Here is a 22,814-nt window from a genome sequence, read left to right as displayed (position 1 = left end):
ACAAGGCACTGCCAGCTTTCACCTCCTGTGTTTCTTCTGGTGAGAAGCCAAGAGTGGGCAAGGGTTTAGTCTGTACAGTGTTTAGCGCACACAATGGCGTGAACAGGAGACTCTCAGCTGAGATTTTAATGGTAATGAACGCTGCAAAACCAAGTGATTTTTCATCAAATTAGCGTATCCCGTACGTCTTTCAAATTCCTGGTTAATAATGTCATTTATACAAAACAACTCTGCACATGTAAATGACCGTTTACTTAGCTATGCCATGACATATTAATGCAGCAAATTTGCATTAAAGGGACGGTGGTGCTGAAATAACCGACAATTTTAGCTAGAATGGCCCCATTTCGGAGCTAAATGGTATGCTATTAAAAACCCTACTATAGTCATCATGCTGACGTTAACCTACCACAGCAATATTTATAGGAGCCATTTCAACTAAAAATGTTGTAATTATTGTACATTTGCAGGTTTGGCAGATTTACTGCAACTGCTACTATTTTTGAAAAAAAATAAAAGGGAATAAGTGCATTGTTTAGAGAGGGGATTTTAATACACAAGCTTCTAGAATAAAACTGTCAAACGTGGAGGCATGCGATGCTAAAATTACTCTATCCTCAATTTCACATTTCCTCCCAAAGCTGTCAGAGTTAGTGGAGCAAGAATAACCGCGACATCAATATGGCCAATCGATAAGTACCACTGATCCTCCAGTGGGTCCAGAAGGTGCAGCAGAAGTCTAAGCAGAACCAAAGCTTGGCTAATATACATTTTTGATTATATATTTTGTGTGTACAATGATAAAAATCAATAAAAGTTCTTGTTTTGAAATTTTTTATTTAAAGGGGATTTCCAACCAAACCTTAACACTCCCCTTGAAGTAACTGTGACATGAGCTGCAGTGACCCAATGTGGTGTCACCTAATTGGCAAGATTAGAAAATAGGTTCCACGTGCTACTGTGCAGCCACGAGCACACACATCCATCCCTGCTGATTGCAGGCAGAAGCAATCGAAGGCCATTCTACTCATATAGTGCCACTCTTGTCTGCCAAGGGCTAAACGCAATAAGTGGCAGCAGTGTATAGGATTAGTGTCAGGGTATGTGTACACGGCAGAATTTCAGAGTGGAACACGGCAGCAAAATTTTATTTTGAAAGTCAGTTGCAGCAGACTCTCATTCTTTTAGGGTCTTTTACTCGAGTAATTCCTCTTGAATTCTCCGCTCCAAATTAACGCACATCTCCTCTGCCCATGGACTTTAATGTTTTTTCTGCTAGCAGAATTCTGACGCTGAATTCCTTTCTGCTTGAAGAAAGAACATGTTCATTCTTCAAGCAGAATCCGCGAGCAGAATCCAACAGAAGTCTGTACAATTCTGCCCGACATCGTTTCCAAGCGGAATTCGAACGGAATTCAAGCGCAATTCAAGCGGCATTCAAGAAAAGTAGATTAAATAGCCTCCTCCTTCATTCCTCTTCATTTCCACATGGAAATTCCGCTTGATGGAGAAGGCAAGAATTTCCTGAACGAAATTATTCCTCGTGAATTCCTCTTGAATTACTCCGTGTGAACGCACCCTTAATGGGATTCTGGTGCACCGCAAATGCAACGTAATTTCCCCTGCAGACATATCTGCTGCAGGAATCCCAATTCCGGCCTCCGCAGAAAGAATTGACATGTCAATTCTTTCAGTGGAATCTATTGGGAAATGCACTGTGGTCTATGCAGACGGCACATTTCTGAGCGGTCTTAGCGCCGGAATGCTCCAGTTTGCAGAATGCTCTACTGGAATTTTTTCTGTCCTGACATTCCGTAAAAATGCCACCGTGTGAACATGGCCTTACTTATGGAGCGTCTATGAAAAAAAAAAAAAACTTTCCAGTTGTAAGAGAAGTATTATACTAAAAGGGGTTCTACACCCCTAGACATCTTATCCCCTATCCAAAGGATAGGGAAGAAGATGTCTGATCGCAGGGGGCCCGCCGCTGGGGACCCCCGGGATCTTGGCTGTAGTACCCCAACATCCGATGCACTTTGCTCCATGCGGGGCGGGGGATGGAACTTTGCTCCATGCGGGGCGGGGGCTCGTGACATCACGGCCTCGCCCCGCTCGTGACTTCACTGCCGTGCCCCCTCAATGCAAGTCTATGGGAGGGGGCCTGGCTGTGACGTCAGGAGTCTCCGGAGCTGCACCCGATGCTCTAAACAAACGCCGGGTGCAGCAGGGAAATGGCAGGGGTCCCCAGCAGTGGGACCCCCGCGATCTGACATTTTATCGGAGCACCCCTTTAACTGGTGTGTGGTGTAGCCAAATAGGGGTGAAAAAAAATCCTCTGGAGATGTGAATAGATAAACATTTCGACTGTTAGCAAAATAACCTTTGCATTATGCTTTGTAATTCCCAGGTTTCTATTCCTTCAAGTTCTTTAGCTGCACAAGTACCCCTAAGAAAACACTAGTCACATACTAGTTCCATAGCAATAAGTAGTTTTCACATCCTGAACACAATGTAAATAGGCTGTGGATTTCTTTTCGAGGCTAACTCCAGAGTAAGTTTCATCCACAGGGTCTACAAATTTTTTTATTTTTTGCCTTCTCCACACAATAGTTGAAAAGAGAGTCTCTGGAGCGCAAAGTACAGTGGCTTGGTAATGAAAATAAAATTAAGGAAGGCCTGGGGATTGCAATGCCACACAGATTAATGTTCTGATCACCGGGAGTACGGAACGTAAGCGTCTAGCAATTAGGAAAAGCAGACGTCTCGCTGTGAAGTTACCAAGATACTTTCCTAGAGAACACAGCGCTCTCCCTTCCTTCAATTCTAAACTGACTGTGTTCTTTGGAAAATAGATTGCGGACGATCAATACTAAGATCATCTATCTGCTGTACAAAGAGACAAAACATTGAATATCTGATATGCATAGAATATAAATTGGACATCCTACACAAAGTATGAAAATATGCGGTTTTATTTATTCATCCATTCAGTTATTTCTTAACTTTTTGTGTTTAACATGTTTATGTATTTTTATTGAAACTAGCACAACACATTAACAATGGGTAATCTATACCATAAGAAATGTTACACATTGTGTGATGTTTTCTCTCTATTTGTAAACACTGTATACAACCCCTTCAATTTATTTACTGTTGCTTAAATAAACATATTAGGCTATTTTTACGCCATATCTCACACTGTCAGGCATATGTAGAGCGGGGGGTGGCGGGAGGCAACCGCACCTACTTTAACAAATAATTGCACAACTTTTATGCCCAGCTGGAGCCTGCACAAAAATTATGCAAATTGACCCTTTGATAAATCCCCTCCCCCCTCATAGAAAGGTGGTTTCTATATACAGTAAAGTTATAAAAAAAAAAAAAAAAAAAAAAAAGTCTATTTAAACAAAAGTAACGTAATTATCAAATTTGGACAATGCCTGTTTACTAGAATGGTCCTTTGAAGTTTAAGGAAATCTGTCAGTAGTATAATCCCCCACTAAACCTGGCACACAGGCTTGTAGTGCGGGTGATTCTGATTAAAACGGTACTCACATTGTCCAGATTCACCTAGCCGTTCTGCAAAACTACAACTTCCAGCATGCTGGGAGTTGTAGTTTTGCAACAGCTGGAGGCATCCTGATTAGGAAACACAGTCCAACGCAGTTAATTTAGATTAACATAGTAGGGTATGCAAAAAGGAGTTTTAGACCATAATACAAACTTATCCCAATTCATTGCCATGGAGATTGCCCTTTACCTCCCTAATGGTTGCAATGTGTGTCCAGAACACTAAGATTTAGGGTCAGTGAACACCTGGATATGGTTTAGTCAATAAAGTCAAGCTATTTTAAGAGTGGTCCATTGTTCCAAACTTTGGGTACTAAGTACACTGCCTGGCGTGGACGGAGTCAAGGTTTCTGGTTAAGTCTAGTCCTGTAAACAAAGGGTAAAAAGGAGAGAACTGGGACCGGGAGCCTGATGAAAACAAATCACACAAAGAGTCCTGAACTATGTCAGACCTGACATAAAGCAGCTCTCTCGTCTCTCCCTGGTGTGACTGAAAAGAAACGTATGTGCAATTTACCTCTATAAACAGCTGGCAGGAACTGTAAATCACCAAACATATTATTACCATGGAGCACCACCCCACTCTCAAACACTACATGTGTTCCCGTAAAGGAAAATTCCACCCCCAAAAACAAGACCATTCTTAGTATGTGAAGACATTTTGTAATTTATACTGTTTAGGTATCATTTAGGAACTGTAGTAAATCACAGCTTGTTTATAGTGGGAGCTACGTGTAGGACAGGGGGGGGGAGGGCGAGTGCTAATAGTCCTCTGTGCTGAGTGACCCGTTTCAGAGACCTTAGGGCCCCATGTTCTCCTCCCTCCAGTCACTCTCAGCCTTCAGGGCATCTTCCAGTTTTTGTTTCCCGTCTCCTTCGTGCAGTCAGGATATTAAAGACTAAAACAGCCTGGTATATGGTCACCATAACAGGGTTAGGAACTATTCTAAAAACATGGCTGCTTTCATCCAAATACAGCCCCAGCCCTTCAAATGGAAGTGACTCTCAATCTCCTACCCAACCCTTGGACAATTCTAATGAAGATTGGAAGAAAGCAGTCATTTTTTAACCCTAAACAACCCTTTTAGCTAACCTAGATAATGTTAAGTTTACACCACATTTTTATACATTGGGGGAGATTCATCAAAACCTGTCCAGAGGAAAAGTTGCTGAGTTGCCCATAGCAACCAATCAAATCGCTTCTTTCATTTTTGAAAAGGCCTGTGAGAAACAAAAGAAGCGATCTGATTGGTTGCTATGGGCAACTCAGCAACTTTTCCTCTGGACAGCTTTTGATAAATCTCTCCCATTGTGTACATAGTGAAATGTTCATTAATGACAAATACCAGCAACTTTATAATAACTTGCATGTGTGTCCATGTCTGGTATGTTTCTTTTGCTTTTTTCCACTATGAACATCCACCAACAACCACCACACAACAACAACCAAAACAACCAACCACCACCACCACCACCTCCCACGACGACAAACAACATCCACAACAACAAACAAAAAAAAACAATCACAACCACCAACTGTTAAAAAGGTGTACTCAAGCAGGATATAACATCTCACAGCTCCTCCTACCAGCCCTGTTTGTGTTTAATTTGTATATACAGCGCATGAATGAGAAAACAGGGTCCAGCCTCCAGTTGAATTTCAATCAAGCAGGAATGGGAGGGGGAGCTAGAAGCTATTCCAGCTCTTAGCACTACAGAGGATTGGGTACACCTCTTTGCACCAGAGAATTAGGCAAAGAAAATAGGAAAAAAAAGGGGCACTCTCTGGAGTGCTATTTATAGAAAAAAAGCAAACGGAACCCACCGTCTAGTACTTGGTGTCACACCTGATCCGTTGGAGTGGTCCAATGGAACAAGCGAAACCCTGTGAAGGTAATACGGTGGGTAGGATATGTGCAGTGTGCAGCTCACTTTCCCTATTTCCGCAAGCCGCCAATAGCACAGCCACACACCCCAGGACGCACCAACTTGATTGTTCTGTGGACCTGAGGAAGACGCGTGCCTGCACCGAAATGTGTTGTCCGAAATCCTTTAGTAAATATTTTCCTGTGCCATTGTGGCGCTCCGAGTCCCGTCATTTCCAGCAGAAGCGCTCCACCCAATTCCCTCCTTTTTTTCCATTCACTCCACCAGAGAATAAGAGCATTTTTACATTATGGAAGCACAAACCGATAAAGGATAGGTACCCTGTATCTCCTTGTCCTAACAGCTATCCAACAGTTTCAGCATTTTGGAACGTAAACTGCAGAAGAAATATTCCATTTAACAATGTTATTTAAAGGATAACAGGGTTATGCAACGTTTAGTCCCTTTCTCTATGTAAGTCTAGGAGTTGCTCATAGACTTACATAGAAAAATGGGAAGTCCGCTTCATACACAAACCCTTACATGAAACAGAAGCCGGTAGCAGAGGAACAAAGCCGCACAGCGAGAAGGGGATCAGGGCAGGGGTTTCAGCCTCACCCGGTTAATGCCCCTGACAGAATAATCATTTTAGCTGGAGTTTTCCTTTAAGTAAGGATAGAGGGAGGAGGAAAAAAGCCTGATAAAAGGCATTATTTTTTAAAGAAACTTTTTAACATGTCTTCTTATTATTCACTTGTATTATTTATTTGAAAGGTTTCTTAAAAGGTTTATGACCATTTTAAGCAAGCAATATTTATCTTCTGTATACCATAATAACACTATTTAAAAGAGAATATGTCAGTGTCACCCGCTCTAGCCAGTTGGTTCAGGCGTCTAGTGCGGGTAACACTGATAAGAACGATACTTAAGTATCCCTGAACTGTGGTTCTTTTCGCCCCTTATCTTCTTTGTTGGCCAAAAGGCTTTGTGCACAGGTGGTGCTACAGGAGCATGCCCATGCCACCGCAGTTGCTTCTTCAAGCCTGTTCGCAACCTGGCCGAGTGAAGAAGCAGCAGCGGTGACGTCAGCGTACACCTGGAGTGCCGGCTGTACACCAATCCTGTTTGAATTAGGAGGATAACGGACAAACGGAGCCAGGGGTAAGTATAATTATCACCACCCAGACTACAAAGCCCATATAACAGGTTAAAGCATCATAGGATAGGGGAGGATAAGTTATAGATCGCGGGGGGGGGGGGACGACGGACACATGCCATATTTTGCTGCATATTTTCTTACTCAATGAAGTCAATGGGTAGTAAACTCCGCTGCATATTTTTGCTACCTGTTGACTTCTATGGGTAGTAAAATAAGCAGCAAAATAGTGATCATGTGACCCTACCCTAAAGAAGAACTTGTTTAATTGTAACCACTTGTTGGCATTTACACACATATGTGAATATATAAATGCTATATACAAAGCTCTATTTTAACCAATTATTGAACTTACCTGAATAGGAAAGATTTTAACCGCTACATAATCATTCATCAGTCGCGCCTTCCAAACACAGCCAAACCTGCCCCGCGCCTTGATTTCCATTAACTGCAGGGGCTTCAGTCCAACCAGAGGCGATGGTGGCGGCGGGCCTGGATCCTAGGAAGGTAAACACAGGGTTGGTCTTTTATGAGCCTTATAACCTTCAAAATAGCTCAGCTTCGTGATATAAAATAAGTGACAAATTGTCTATCGGTACATAAATGGGTCGCAATAACCTTTATGTCCATCTCGGTGATCTTCTCCAATGCCAGTAAATCTTTATTAGGCCATGTGTATACAAAACAATTTTTTATGTATATCTTTAAGACCAAATTGTGCCGGGGAATGCGACTTATTAGGATGAAAGCCTTTTGAATGAAATATTTCCGAGTCGTGTTGCTATGGAAACTAATAAACAGAAGGGAAGGGCGCACGTACAGTAAGACCACACACGCTTCATTATTTTGGCAAGCTTACAAAGCAGCAACTCATGTCAGCTATGGCGATGCCGGCTTGATGAAGTACTCCTCTGCATAGCCTTCTGCCTCAGCATGGCCATAAAGCTCCCGATATAAACCATGTTCCATTTTATAGTCAATTAGCACTTTGGAATTAAAGGCAAACTAATTGTGATCCATTTACTCAAAAACAGTCATGTAGCACTTTCAGAAAATGCGCTCTTAAATTACACTTAATGTCGGTAGATGGCACGCGGACAAGAAAAATAAAAAACTTTTATTGATCCGAACCTTGCTTGTGGTTAAAAATTGACCGTTGCAAAATAAAGACCGCACTAACGTATGCGTAATGTATTTGTATATATCTAAATGAATGGAAACCAATGGCGTTATTGCACGGGATTTAAAGAAACAATAAACTAAAACATTGTTCCATCTTGTTCTTAAGATTTTATTTTTTTTAAATATCAAATTTCATGCTAATTGAACATAGGACAAGAGAATTATTGGGCTTCACCATATTGATCTGTGGCCTAAAGAAGTTTCTTATCGATAGGGACCTCATTACGGAACAGAGATTTAACCTGTCTTCCATAAAGGTCAGGGTTTCCAAACCAGGGTGCCTCCAGCTGTTGCAAAACTACAACTTCCAGCATGCCTGGACAGCCTTTGCTGTTGGAGGCAACCGGGGTTAGCGCTGCGGCCATGGCCATAACAAAGTTATTGCTTTCAACACAGGGTGCCTCCAGTTTCACCACTACAACTCCCAGCATGCCGCCCTGACAGCAAATAGATGTCAGGGCAAGCTGGGAGTTGTAGTGGTGAAACAGCTGGAGGCACACTGTATAGATGAGCTAAGGGCGAAAGTCGGCCCCCCAGCAGGCATCAGTGACATTGCACCTGCTGGGGAAGACTGCCCGTCTACCTGGTAAGTGAGCAGGCAGGTAGACAAAAAGGCATTTTTCAGATAGTAAAAATTTTTTTTTAAGGGAGGGAGGGGGTTAGGGATAGATGGGCAATAGTCAGGGACAGAGAAAAAAAAAAGGATGGTGGGAGCTACTCTTTAAGGGATTGATGGATATATCTAAGAAAGACGGGGAAGCATCTCCTTCAATTCAATAGACACTGCATGAAGTGGTCATGCACGCACATGGCTGCTGCGCCGTTCAAATAGGAGACAAATTTTTCATGATCTATGGGGTTCTTATTGGTGAGAACCCCAGTGATTATACATTTATCACCTATGCATGGACAGGTGATAGGTATTGTTCATGGCTAAGCATATTTAAGGTCTTAAAGGGGTACTCTGGTACTAAACAACTTATCCCCTATCCACACAATAGGGGATAAGTGTCTGATCGCATGGGGTCCGAACGCTGGGACCCGCTGCGATCTTCTGCCTGGCGCCCCGACTCTTCCTATTCACAGAGAGGTGGCCAACATCTCCTAATGAATCTCTATGGGAGAGCCAGAGATACAGTGGTCAGACCCCCTGGGATCAGACACTTATTTCCGATCCTGTGGATTGGGGAAAAGTTGGTCAGTACCAGAGTATCCCTTTAAGGTGACCATGCACTTTACTTTGTTTGGCTGGCAGCTCTCTCCCCTAACCTCCCCATACACATGAACCTTTGACACGGGCAAACATTCAAGTATCCTCTCTCTTTGGTGATGCGAGGGGTAAGCCGCTGTCACACAGCCTCTCTCCTAGAATAACAGGGTTGGGTAGCTAAAAAAAAAAAAAACAACATGCCGACTCTTTTCTTCTCAGACATGATTTTTTAGGAAAGATAGGAGGCCAAAACAGTAGGAGGCAGCACCTGCCAAAAGGATTGGGGGGAATCAGCCAACTTTTGCCTAAAGTGTATGGGCCCTTTTAGTGTGCTAATCAAATTGGATTTCACGGACCAAAGTGAAAGAGTTAAAGGGGTACTCCGGTGAAAAACACTTTTTTTAAAATCAACTGGTGCGAGAAAGTTAAACAGATTTATAGATTACTTCTATTTGAAAATATTAATCTTTCCAGTACTTATCAGCTGCTGTATGCTACAGAGGAAGTTGTATTTCTTTCTAGAGTTCTTTTTAGTCTGACCAGAGTGCTCTCTGCTGACACCTCTGTCTGTATCAGGAACTGTCCAGAGCAGGAAAGGTTTGCAATGGGGATTTGCTTGTACTCTGGACAGTTCCTGACAAGGACTGAGGTGTCAGCAGAGAGCACTGTGGTCAGACAGAAAAGAACTCCAGAAAGAAATACAACTTCCTCTGGAGCATACAGCAGCTGCTAAGTACTGGAAGGATTAAGATTTTTAAATAGAAGTAATTTACAAATCTGTTTAACTTTCTGGCACCAGTTGATTTGAAAAATAATAATAATTATAATTGTTTTCCACCAGAGTACCCCTTTAAAGGCCCTTGCATGTTCGTTGACCCAACAGCTCCATTTCCCTAACCTGTGGAAGTCCAGGTGTTAAACTACATCTCCCAGTATCCCCTGACATGCGAAAGGCTGGAAGTTGTTGTTTTGCATCAGCTGGATATGAACAGTTTAGGTTCATTGCGCTTCTCAAAGGGATTGTCTCAAAAAGAAAACATCTTTCTCTAAGCAAAACTGAACTGATCATTGTGGGCCCAGCTTCATCACTGACTGGTGATCAGCTGTTATTGCCAAAAAAGCTTGGGCTGGGCATACTTATCTGTTGTAGTGCCCTCTTCAGGTAAAATGTAGTATTACATAGTTTGAATGGGCCAATTCCTCCATCTACTGTTTGCTGTAGGGCTCTCATTTCTAGGAAGGCTAAAAAGGAGAACTCCATCTAAAACTTCCATACTACCCCACAGAGCACATAAAGGGATCAGTGTCGCTCACGTCCATAGTGATCAATCCATTCAGATTTGCAGTAATAAAGCAGCTTGACTGGTTGCTCTCTCTTTTCTCTAGTTTTAGTTTATTTCAATCTCTCCTTGTATGGCGCACACACAAGTATGAATATGTCAATGAACACATCTTGTGGTGTATTCCATGACCAGGTCACTCTTCTAATATTACAAAAATACAGTGCATGAATCCTAAGTCTGCAGAGGACATTCATAGGTCATTGATATTTACTTGATGAACTCTATTAATGTGGACCTCTCCTCATGACAACGAAATGAAACCGGGAGCTCAAACCGCTTTATGTCAAACTTGTCACAAGATGTGGATAAATTATTCCCCTTTGGAATATTCTCAAAGGATATGACTACCGGCTGTACGAGCCTCAGATTTCAATTTCTACCCACTGTTAAAAGAGAGGAGTTCAGGCCTTGCGGACGGCATCATGCAAAGGTCTTCCCAGTTGGGGAGACCAAGCTTTGTGAGGGTCACGCTTACCTCATTAATGTCAACATGACCATAGGGAGGCTTCCTATGGCGGTACATCCAGAAGGCCAGGAGTATAGCCATAGATAGAACAACAATGGGAAGCAGGGAATACACCAGTATGTTCAGCACTGAAGCCGATTGCTGAGTCTTCGGATCAAAGGTTTCTGTAAATAAGGTATAAAAATGCAATGAGATCAAAAGACAAATACAGTTGAGATCACCTAAAATTGTGGTCTTTCTAGGTGGTTGGTCTTCTTAAAGGGGTACTACACTGGCCAGCGTTTGGAACTACCTTCTTTAAAAGGGGTACTCCTCTGGAGAGCATTTGAAACTACCTTCTTTAAAGCGGTACTCCACTGGCCAGCATTTGGAACTACCTTCTTTAAAAGGGGTACTCCTCTGGCCAGCATTTGGAACTACCTTCTTTAAAAGGGATGCAATTGATAAAGAGGGTATTTACCCTCGAAACGCGTTTTGCTATACATGTATGAATAAAATACATGTTGCTCATTACTCTCTGCATCCGAATCCAATTCTTCGACCTCGGAGGCAGCGCCATTGCAAGTCTTATTTCTTCTTTATCCACGTTTCCATTTACCGACTCCATAGAAGAGCCCGGTCGACTCTGCAGGCTGCAGCTAAGGACCTACTATTTGCTACCCCTATGCCAAGGGGCTACATGCACAAAACCAAGACCTACCTAAGGTGAGCATATTACTGAGGGAATCTGGGACTCCTTTAACCCACTGAATTACGCGAGGCGCTGCCCTCCATTTTTTTCCTCTTATTTCCCTTCTTTAAAAGGGGTACTCCACTGGCCAGCATTTGGCCATAAATATTCCGGACTCTGCTCTCGCGCTGTGGGGGGGGGGGGGGGGGGGGTCGGCCACGCCCAAAGTGATGTCACAGCCCCTCCCACTGACATGCTTTGAGGGACATGGTCATGACGTCACAAGGGGCATGGTCGACCCCCACAGCGCGAACATTTAGTTCCAAATGCTGGCCAGTGGAGTACCCCTTTAAAGAAGGTATAAACTGAAATTTTCAAAATAGCAAAAGAAAAAGGAAAGTAGCCGTCAGGAGCTGCTAGTGCAACAAATTATACCAGTCCGTATATTAGATTGTATCAGCTGCCTGGTGTGGTAACGTGCTGCTGGGATGGACTCTGTGGGTGGTGCGGCTTCAATACTGAGGCTTGTATATGTAATCCAAGCCAACAGGAAAACCATAAGACGAAAATGAATCGCACTCACCTAAGGTGAGTGAGATTCATTTTCGTCCTATGGTTTTCCTGTTTGCTTAGGGCTCGTTCACACAGCCGCCTGCTCCCGTCAAAAAAATGCCCGCTATGCAACCCGTTTGATAATTTTGCCAACAGGTTGTAAAGGGCTGTAAACGGATCCCATTGATCTCAATGGGATTTTTTTTACAATCCTTTTTTCACCCGTTTCCTTCCTGTTCCGTTTTTTTTGACGGGGAAAAAAACGTTGCATGCAGTATTTTTTTCTCCCGTCAAAAATAACGGCATGGAAACGGATATTAAAAATGTAACATTAAAGTCTATGGCAAACAGATGAGCATATAATGTCATCCATTTGCACCCAGTTTTTAATATCCATTTTTCAACCGTTATTACTGCTTAGCATGCTCAGAAGAAGTGAAATCAGCAAACTCTTGACAGAGTCTGTTCCATGTTGGGGGTAGAAGTACAGAGGCTGAGGGATTGATCGCACTGGGTCTCAGGTCTGAGACCCCATGCGATCAAAAGTTATTAACCAGGGGAGTGGGCGGCATGGTCCGCACACCGCAACCCTGCGATGTAGATCGTGTGTGTGTTCTACTTTCATTTTCAAATACCCCGCCTGGAGCCCTGAATGGCCAGCACCAATGGGCCATTCAGGGCTCCTGCTGGTTTTTTAAGGTCATTATTACAATGTTGCACTACACTGCGCTGCGTTCCCTGACTGCCCTGATGCACTGCAGGAGGGCAAGATCTATAGGTAGCGCAGCAGTGGGCAATATACATAGCTAGCGCAGTCGGGGGCATTATACATAGCTAGCACAGCCGGGGGCATTATACATAGCTAGTGCAGCCGGGGGCATTATACATAGCTAGCGCAGCCGGGGCATTAGAACTAATGTAGCCATCCAGCCGCCTGCAGACTCACGCAGTCGGGGAATTACTACTCCCATCATGAAAAGAAGTCTGTTCCATGATGGGAGTAGTAGTAGTCCCAGCTGCAGGAGTCTGTAGACAGCTGATACTAAAGGATGAAAAACTGATGCTAACGGATGCCACTAAATAGCATGCCTTTGCATCAGTTTGCACCCATTAATAGAATGGTCTGTTTAGGAGGCAATAACGGACAAAATCTAGACGGGGGACAACGGCTGTATGAACTTAGCCTTAAACTGAAATTTTGTCACACATCTAGTCTAGATAATGGGGTGGTCTGCCCAAAGAGGGGTCTTACGGTACAAAAAGCAACAACGTACATAAGTTACATCATTGTATTTTCAATCTAATTTAGGATTACCTGACTACTGCTGTGAACAGTATGCTACCACCCGTGTATCCAAACTTTTATTAGCATTACATAATTAGCAATGGGTCCTAAACAACTTCTACACCTGCCCGGCCAGGTTGACTATTTACACACAGTGCTGACCTAGCTCTACCATCTGTCAGTGAACAGCTGCAAACTGGTGGGAAAGTGGGAAATCATCTTCAATAAACAAAACGTAACACCGGTGGCTTCTAAAATAGCTGAGGTTGTTTCTCGGTTATCCTCTTCATTCCATAGGCTGTTATAACATTTGATTATTGCAATGCCTTAATGCTGTAAATTATATATTTAAGAGCACCCAGATTACAGGGCCTGGTACTCATTGGCACTCTGCATGGAATGATCTGCAGCACCGGACAGCAGAGCTTCCCCAGGGAATGCGTGTGCTGGGTCTTAAATAGGGCTTTCTGCTTGTCTGATTTATTTCAGTCTGCATTGTGTCTCTGGCATGAGCCCAGCACAAGGGACCTTTAAAACACACAAAGGCACAAAACAATGCAATGCAAGATCTACCCTATGAACAGTCTGGAAAGTAAATCACTGGACAACCCCAATCTCACCCTTACCATGATGCCACAGAACTGCTGTTATCTAAGGGGAGGGAAGGACTGGCCATTTGTTGAATTCTAAGTGAACCAAGAGAAGTGGATTTACAGAGCTAGCGAGAGCTTCGACGGTCCTGTAAGTGAAAAGCACTGACAAAGCGGACATTTATGTTCAAGGATCATACTGATACCACCAAAGCACACCCCATAAATTCTGTATTACATAGTTTGGATTTAAGCCTAAATAGAGAAGCAGCTGTACAGAATTGCTCCATTTATTCCTTCACAGGTACAGTATCCAACCTTATACAAGGTGGCCCTTATATAAACTACAGGTTAAATGCTTCTGACTGACTACTGAGAAGAGTTGACAAACTTAAAGGGGTAGTCCAGTGGTGAAAAACTTATCCCCTATCCTAAGGATAAGGGATAAATTTGAGATTGCGGGGGGTCCGACCGCTGGGGCCCCCTGTGATCTCTCTGTACAGAGACCCGACTCTCCGGCCAGATAGCGGGTGTCGACCCCCGCACGAAGCGGCAGCCGACACACCCCCTCAATACATCTCAATGGCAGAGCCGGAGATTGCCGAAGGCAGCGCTTCGGCTCTGCCATAGATTTGTATTGAGGGGGCGTGTCAGCCGCCGCTTCGTGCGGAGGTCGACACGCCCCCTTCCTGCGGGCTATCGGGGCCCCGTACAGGAGATCGCAGGGGGCCCCAGCGGTCGGACCCCCGCGATCTGTAACTTATATATCCCCTATCCTTAGGATAGGGGATAAGTTGTTCACCACTGGGTCACCACTGGACTGAGTCACCTTTAACTTTTGCTTTGATTAAATAAAGTGTACCTCTGATTATAAGCAACCGTTTTCAATAAATCAAAAGTACTAGTGGAGATAGAAAAGAATTATCCTTCATTTATCAGACTTCTTTTCTCCTTCCTCCCCCACCACATTAAAAAGGCTGTCCAGGGAATTTTTTTTTTTTTTTTTGCAGTACCTGGGATCCATTATCAGATAATCCCTTTAACTGTTTCTTTACTAAATCAAGTTTTCATGTTCACACATGGCCATGCTGTATGTATGAATATATACAGAACATCTAAATACACGTGGTATGGTTTGACCCACGTCATCCTAAATTAAAGAGCCCTTCCAATTTAAAACTTTTAAGGATTGCAGATAGAATTAAAGGGGAACTCCGGTGGGAATTTTTTTTTTTTCAAATCAACTGGTGCAAGAAAGTTAAACAGGTTTGTAAATCACTTCTATTTAAAAATCTTAATCCTTCTAGTACTTATCAGCTGCTATATGCTCCAGATATACTACAGAGAAATTTGTGAATTTCTTTTCTGTCTGACCACAGTGCTCTCTGCTGACCCCTCTGTCCATGTCAGGAACGGTCAAGAGCAGGAGAGGTTGTCTATGGGGATATGATTCTAATCTGGACAGTTCCCGACACGGACAGGGGTGTCAGCAGAGAGCACTGTTGTCAGACAGAAAAGAAATTCACCAATTACTCTGTTTTATACAGCAGCTGATAAATACTGGAAGGATTAAGATTTTTTAATAGAAGCAATTTACAAATCTGTTTAACTTTCTGGCACCAGTTGATTTGAAAACATTTGTTTTCTACTTGTTTCCACCGGCGTTCCCCTTTAAGGACCTTCCTTCCACCGGCAGATGAGTGCCTGTGCTCAGTGTTGTAAGTGGATCGCCAGTAGTTAAGTAAAAAAAAGCACTATTTCTCCATGGATTATCAATAAAGGCAATAACACTACGAAAATAAACCGTGCATCTGTAACAAGACGCTGTAGACATCATAGGCTGCTCATTTTCCTTTCACCGAATCTGCTTTATTGTATTGAACTCTTTTTACACATCTGAAATGTTTGGACAGACTTGCATGTTACATTCTTCTTTATTACCTAAAGTTCACGCTACAAGGTCTCTGTAAATTGCCAATTAATTATTTCTTAAAAATAAAGAATATACTTTTGTTTTTTTTCCCCAAAGAGAGCATATGCCTCTACTATAGAGAACTAACATCCAGCAGATGCCATGAAGAATGATCATTAATGAGACCTAACTTCAGGCTTTAGAATCATTTTCCTCTTCCTGGATTTAAGAACCCCAAAAGGTCCCTGAAAAGAACTATAAAGCAAATTTGTGTGGGAAAATAGGAGAAAACAGTAGGACTATATTGGGAAAATGTCCACAATGCCCTGGAGTGGCCACACCTGAGTACTTCACTATGGCTGTTTAATGGATTAAAATAATGGATAGAATTAAATAAAAAAAATTATAATAATCGACCAGGTGTCCGTATTTCCCTTTCAATGGTTCTTGCAAATCTGCTAAACCTCTCCTTATAGATGCAGCTAAAGGTTTCCCGATATGACACATTACTTGTCTGAATAGGAGACACTTTCCTTTGTTTGCTGGAGGTCACTTTGAGAATGGCCTCGGCCTGAGAAGTGCTGATGTGCAGTTATTCCCAGCACCACGTACAATGAAAGGCTCTTTGATTCTGTATGGAAAAGTTATTGATTGAATGGCATTTCTTTGGTGACAAGGTGCCATCTGTTCACTCCAACAGATTGCATACAAAGAAGAACGTAAACCAGAAGCTATGAAAGAAAGTACAGTTTTTGTTATAGAGTGAATTACACATGCGTGTAGAATGTGCTGCTTTTTCTTGCACATTCAGGGGAACCCCCACTAGGTAGAGCAGCCTGTCACCTGGGCCCCACTCCGTGCCCGCTATTATTCTTTCTAACTTGTGGCATTTGTTTTCTGCCTCCTTGTGACTACCGCCCAATCTTGGCCACCACATAATGACGACCAATGAAAAAAAATAAATCCCTGTGTATAGGATCTGGATCTTTATACAAATAATTTCTGTATGTTTTCTGTAGCCTTTGAAAAAGATGATGGGGGATATATTCAAAACTTTTCACACCAATTTTTACAGAGTTGTGCTTAAAATTTGTGTGCAAAACAATAACGATTTATTTTTATTTATTTTTTACAACACAAAAGAACAAAGATTTTTACATACTTCAGTTTTTGAAAAGTAGACATGTTGTTGGGTTTAGTGTGGATTACCAGATTACAATATTTATAGTGGTTTTAGTTATTTACATTAATTTATATGAATTCTTCCAACGATATATACTACATTTTAAACCTGTCAGTACAAAATACATGTGATTTGAATTTTCCTGCCTGATTTTTGGGGGGGATTTTTGATTGGAGCTAAAATGTAACATTTTAATGCAAAATGAATATGTAATTGTAATTAATATGTAAATGTAACATTTAATTCAAGTTAATAAATACATAATTAAAATAATTATCTAAAATGTGGTGCAAGCCGAAACTACATATTTTCAAAGCAACAAAAAAAGGGCATAATTAATATTGCTGTAACACAAAAGTACAGACTGTTTTTTTTTTTTTTTTTATATGTCCCCCAAATGAATTTTCCAATTGAGTTTTTAGTTCTAGAAACTTAATTATGTAAAATAAAAAGTTCTGCCACATTATAAATAACTTTCTAAGCATTAGAACATACTTTTAAAGAATTTGTTAAAGGGGTTATCCAGGAGAAAACTTTTTTTTTTATATATATATATCAACTGGCTCCAGAAAGTTAAACAGATTTGTAAATTGCTTCTATTAAAAAATCTTAATCCTTTCAGTACTTATGAGCTGATGAAGTTGAGTTGTTCTTTTCTGTCTAAGTGCTCTCTGATTACACGTGTCTCGGGAAGTGTCCAGAGTAGAAGAAAATCCCCATAGCAATTCTCTTCTACTCTGTGCAGTTCCCGAGACAAGCAGAAATGTCAGCAGAGAACACTGTTGCCAGAAAAGAACAACTCAACTTCAGCAGCTGATAATTATTGAAAGGATTAAGATTTTTTTTATATAAGTAATTTACAAATCTGTTTAACTTTCTGGAGCCAGTTGATATAAAAAAAAGGTTTTTCCTGGAATACCCCTTTAATAGCTCCCTATGTTATGGGTGGGAGTTATCGTTTTGCAATGGCTAGAGACACAGGGGGAGATTTATCAAAACCTGTCCAGAGGAAAGGAGAAGTCTGCCTTTTATTTCATTTATGGTGTGTTCCTGGATTTGTATTCAATAGCTGGCAGTAAAATACAGCGTTTTGAAAACATTTGGAGATTCATCAAAACCTGTCCAGAGGAAAAGTTGCTGAGTTGCCCATAGCAACCAATCAGATCGCTTCTTTCATTTTTCAGAGGCCTTTTCAAAAATGAAAGAAGCGATCTGATTGGTTGCTATGGGCAACTCAGCAACTTTTCCTCTGGACAGGTTTTGATGAATCTCCAAATGTTTTCAAAACGCTGTATTTTACTGCCAGCTATTGAATACAAAGTCAGGAACAGCCCATAAATGAAATAAAAGGCAGACTTCTCCTTTCAAAAAAGTTTTGGTCCCAAGTGTCCGAGAGGCGTGGCCCGAGGTCCGCTATGCCCTGGGGTTGCAACACTATCTGCTGACGTCCTGCCCGCCTGCACCGTACAGCGCATGCACGGTGAGTCTGCCAGTGATTCTCAGACTCACCGCACTTGCGCCGTAATAGACAGATTGATAAACTTGGGCTTTGTATCTTCTTTTCAGCTATGGGTTGGCATTAGGTTAGGTTTCTAACCTTACGATGTACATTAGGAAGGTCTCTCATTCACTTACAGCGTTCAGAGAACTAATACTTTAAAAATGTAAAATAATTACTATTATCAGGGCTTATTGGATCATAACCCAAATGGGTTAAGCCATTCAAGTGAATGGACTCAGCTGCCATACTAGACATAATGGCTCTGTTTCTAAAGGAATTCTGACACCATTTCTTCAAAAAATTTTTTTTTAAAGAATCGCCTCACACAAGTGCAAAACTTTGCTCAACCATCAAGTAAGGCCATAGTTCTCTACAACTATGTAATCTTCACTGGGGTCAGATGATGAAATAATAGCATTTTAGCTACATTTTCTCAAAGAATCACTCCAAGATCTGATTGAAGTGTACTACAGCCCCAGTCATTCCTGTGGCAGGCTCATGTACCACCACCCAAGATCACAGCACAACCCCCCCCCCCCCCCCCCCCAAACTGCCACCATCTTCACCCCACAAAGCTGCCACCATCTCCACCCCAAACCACCACCACCACCATCCAAAACCACCACCACCACCATCATCATCTAAAACCACCGCCACCACCATCCAAAACCACCACCACCACCACCCAAAACCACCACCACCACCACCACCAACATCCAAAACCACCACCACCATATGAATTAAAATAAAGCCAAAACGACATCCCTTTTATTTCCAGCCTCTCTCGGGCTCATACTTACCCACATCAGGCAGATGAGTAAATTTCTCATTACAATAGTTCCCGTCACAACAGCAGAAAAACACTTGTGGGTTCTCTTCCTTCGCTATACACTGAGGTCTGGAAATAAGACAAAAAGATGCTTTAAGTCGGACATCAAAACAGGCATAACATTACTGTAGGTAAGAAATGGACCTTAAAAGGGGTATTTTCATTCAGAAAGTCAGTCACTGTTCTAACCACTAAAGAATGGAGGAGAAAACATGGAGGTCCTCTGCATGAATGGAGCAGCATACCGCATACACGGCCAGCACTCCCAATCACTCAATATGGTACTTCCAAACATGAGAGTTGAGTGCAATGTTCTGAAGCCCCACAGAGAATGAAGACCCTTACTACTATACGAGGGCTACACACTATATATATTATATATATAGTGGGACACATTTTGATCAAAAAGTGCGCTAAGAGCCTCCATTTTTTGACAGAGTGCTGTTGCAACTTTCCTTTTTGTACACTATAAATATATATATATCAGAGCAAATCTAGCATTTGCTGGGGAGGGGGGGGGGGGGGGGTGTTTAAGGCTCTTTGGGGGTCGAACATTGACTTACAGCAGTGGTGTCCAATTTGAAGCCCTCTTGATTTTTCAAAACTATAGCTCTCAGTAAGCCCAGACAGCCAATTTCTTGGCATTCTGGGAGTTGCAGTTTTGCAACATCTGGAGGGCCACAGTTCCAGACTACTAACTTACTGAGAAGCTAGCTCCAACAGATAGCAACCAAAAAGCAGGGAGCATTGCATGTCCTATATGATTCCATACGCCAACTTGACAGTCTCTTTAAAACAAGACACATTACCCTCTCAATCCTTTGCTAAACATCAACAGATTTACATGTATATACAAAGTATATGCCAGTGGTCTTCAACCTGCTTGCCCCGGGCATGCTGGGAGTTGTAGTTTTGCAACATCTGGAGGTCCGCAGGTTGAAGACCACTGGTATATGCAGATAAAGCTACAGCTCAGCATCCAAATGAACAATTTTTCTACAGAGTCCCAGTTGGCACTGATGTGGTTTGTTCCTCTACACAGGAAGATCATTTGAAGTACATTTCCTCTTTATCCCATTTCATCTGTCTGATGGCAGATATTTACTGCGCGAGACACAAACTTCAGACAAGGCTAGGCTTATCTTATTGGTAGCACATGTGAGCTACCTGTATCTCCCGGGATCACAGACACAAATCCCCTGTCTGCCTGATCACCCATTTATATATGTGGTTATACATTCTACAAATGCTAATTTCAAACATCAGTCATTTAGAAAAACCACCGAGAACATAAAGCAGCTTCAGAGAGCTCTGATATACATGCAAGAGAGTGCTCGAGTAGGAGGGTTATCAGATGTGTACTTTGTATAAATTATATACACTACCATCCATTATTACAAACCAGGGCCTAATATAAGGCACCAGACCTGCAATGATATACAGAGCAGGAGTAGTTTTCTACATTTAAAGGGTAGCTCCCACCATCCTATCTTTTTTTTATTATTTTTTTTGCTAGCCCGTTCCCCCCCCCCCCGCGCTACGGCACTTGCCCGTTCCCTCCTCCCCCCGCCCCGCATACCCTGTTCACTCATTACACTTGCAGTTACTGCAGAGTCCGGCAACGGCGGCGATGTGCGGCCTCACAGCCAGTGGCTGGGGAGCCAATGCGCTCGCTCCCGCCTGTCTGATTGACAGACAGGGAGCGAGTGCAGCCTAACTGAAAAAGGACCGATTGCCACTCCAAAATCAGTCCTTTTTCAGTAGCCGGTTTTTAAATGTAAATTAAACCTTTTTAATGAAAAAAAAAAAATAATAAAAGTATATTAGAGATATGTTGTAGTACATAAGTACTACAACATATCAAAAAATAAAGTTGGTGACAGTGCCCATTTAAGAAACCCCTATGTATTAGAACCTGCAGATCTCACATGTATGGTGACCCCAAGCACAGCATCTCAGCTTGTTGCAAAGGATCACAAGTTGGGCCAAAAACAATCTAAGGGCGCATTCACACCACGTTTTTGCAATACAGTTTCCGTATCAGGATGAAAAACAGATTCCTCAAAACCTGACTAAACTGTATCAAAACGTGCATACAAATTTGAACCCGTATACAGCTAAAAACCGTATAAGGTTTGAAAAATGATGTCCGTTTGCATCCGTTATGTAAGAAAAAAAACGTATACGTTTTTCACTTTTCACTCCATTTTGAATAAAGTTTAACTTGTTTGATTGAAATTCCAAGAAAAAAAACTGTGCAAAGTCAAAAAACCGTATGGTGAAAACCGGATGGAACAGTACGCACATACGGTTCTGTACGGTTCCCATTAACTCCCATGTTTAAAAAAAACGTATACGGTTTAATGCAGTTTTTCACCCGGACCAAAAACCGTGGTAGACTACGGTTTTGGGTACAGGTAAAAAACTGACAAAATCGTATGAGGTGCAAAACGGACACAACTTGATGCATCTTTAGGCATACGGTTTTCAATGGAGAGTCAATGAATACGGTTTTCAATACGGATCTGTACGGTTTTCACATTGAAAACGTATACGGGAACTGTATTGCAAAAACGTGGTGTGAATGCAGCCTAACTTCTGCAAGGACTTTCCCCTTTCCTCAGTGGATCCGTGTCGTTCAAAATGGTCTGGAAATGGTGCCTATTTCACACCAAAATTGCTCCAGAAATAAGTTCCATGGACCGATTGTATGTTGAAACTATTCTATGTTGAGGCCATTGTAAGTTGAGGGATCAGTGTATCCCATGTAGTCACTGTATTGTGGAAAACCGCAAACAATCCACTCTTATCTCCTTCAACGTCCATATACATGAATATTGGAAGCAGCATTGTGTTATGGATCTTTACTACCATCACTCCGTCTGAGCCCTATTACAATATACAAAGTGCCATTCATTCCTACATGTGTAGTTGGCATAGGGCAGTCGGAGCGCTCTTGAATTAGGGCTGTGTCTAAAACTGTATGAACGTGTCCACGAGTGCGCACAGTGACAATGCCGTTTAAGTAGAAATCCTCACTCTACAAGAATGTGTCATGTTTAGGTATACTCCGGGGAAAAGCTGTCAGAAACATAGGTACCAGGCTTCCAGCGAGATTTATTGATCGAGTCATGTGGTTTTCAGCATAGTATGTAAGGATAAGAGAAAAAATAATTACATGGAACGTTAAAGTCTCACGGGGAGGACAACTTCAAATCTCATGAAATACATGATAATCGGCTGTGAAATATAGGGATTCACACTTCAGAATGCAGTTCAGAAAGCTGAAGGGATCTGGTGGCTGAAATATCCAACGATATATCAAACCACTCTCTGTTTTCTGGTTATCCTAGTTATTATATTGCCCTTTGTCACATGTTCAGCGCAATATCCACATTTAATAGAGCCACCGCAATGACAGCGCCACATAATACACCGGAAATAAAGAGCTTTGTAGTGCCAAAAACCAGCTCTGTCAAGAGTTTTTGATACTGACTGC

The 22,814-nt window shown here is 42.1% G+C and overlaps 1 protein-coding gene across 2 annotated transcripts in view; it reads right to left on the bottom strand.

Moving 5' to 3' along the window:
• Positions 1-22,814, bottom strand: part of ACVR2B (activin A receptor type 2B) — a 181,612-nt gene that overhangs the window by 24,486 nt on the left and 134,312 nt on the right. For both annotated transcript variants that reach the window (XM_056519637.1, XM_056519636.1), the window contains exons 3-5: positions 19,287-19,384; positions 10,803-10,957; positions 6,948-7,091 (exon numbers count right to left, since the gene is read on the bottom strand). In XM_056519637.1, the coding sequence (XP_056375612.1) occupies positions 6,948-7,091; positions 10,803-10,957; positions 19,287-19,384 (397 nt within the window). The remainder of the gene's footprint in view (positions 1-6,947; positions 7,092-10,802; positions 10,958-19,286; positions 19,385-22,814) is intronic.

Source organism: Hyla sarda, chromosome 5 (assembly GCF_029499605.1).
Source record: "Hyla sarda isolate aHylSar1 chromosome 5, aHylSar1.hap1, whole genome shotgun sequence".
Classification (NCBI taxonomy): domain Eukaryota; kingdom Metazoa; phylum Chordata; class Amphibia; order Anura; family Hylidae; genus Hyla; species Hyla sarda.
Note: the sequence above shows the minus strand (reverse complement) of the source record. Positions and strands in the feature narration are given on the sequence as shown.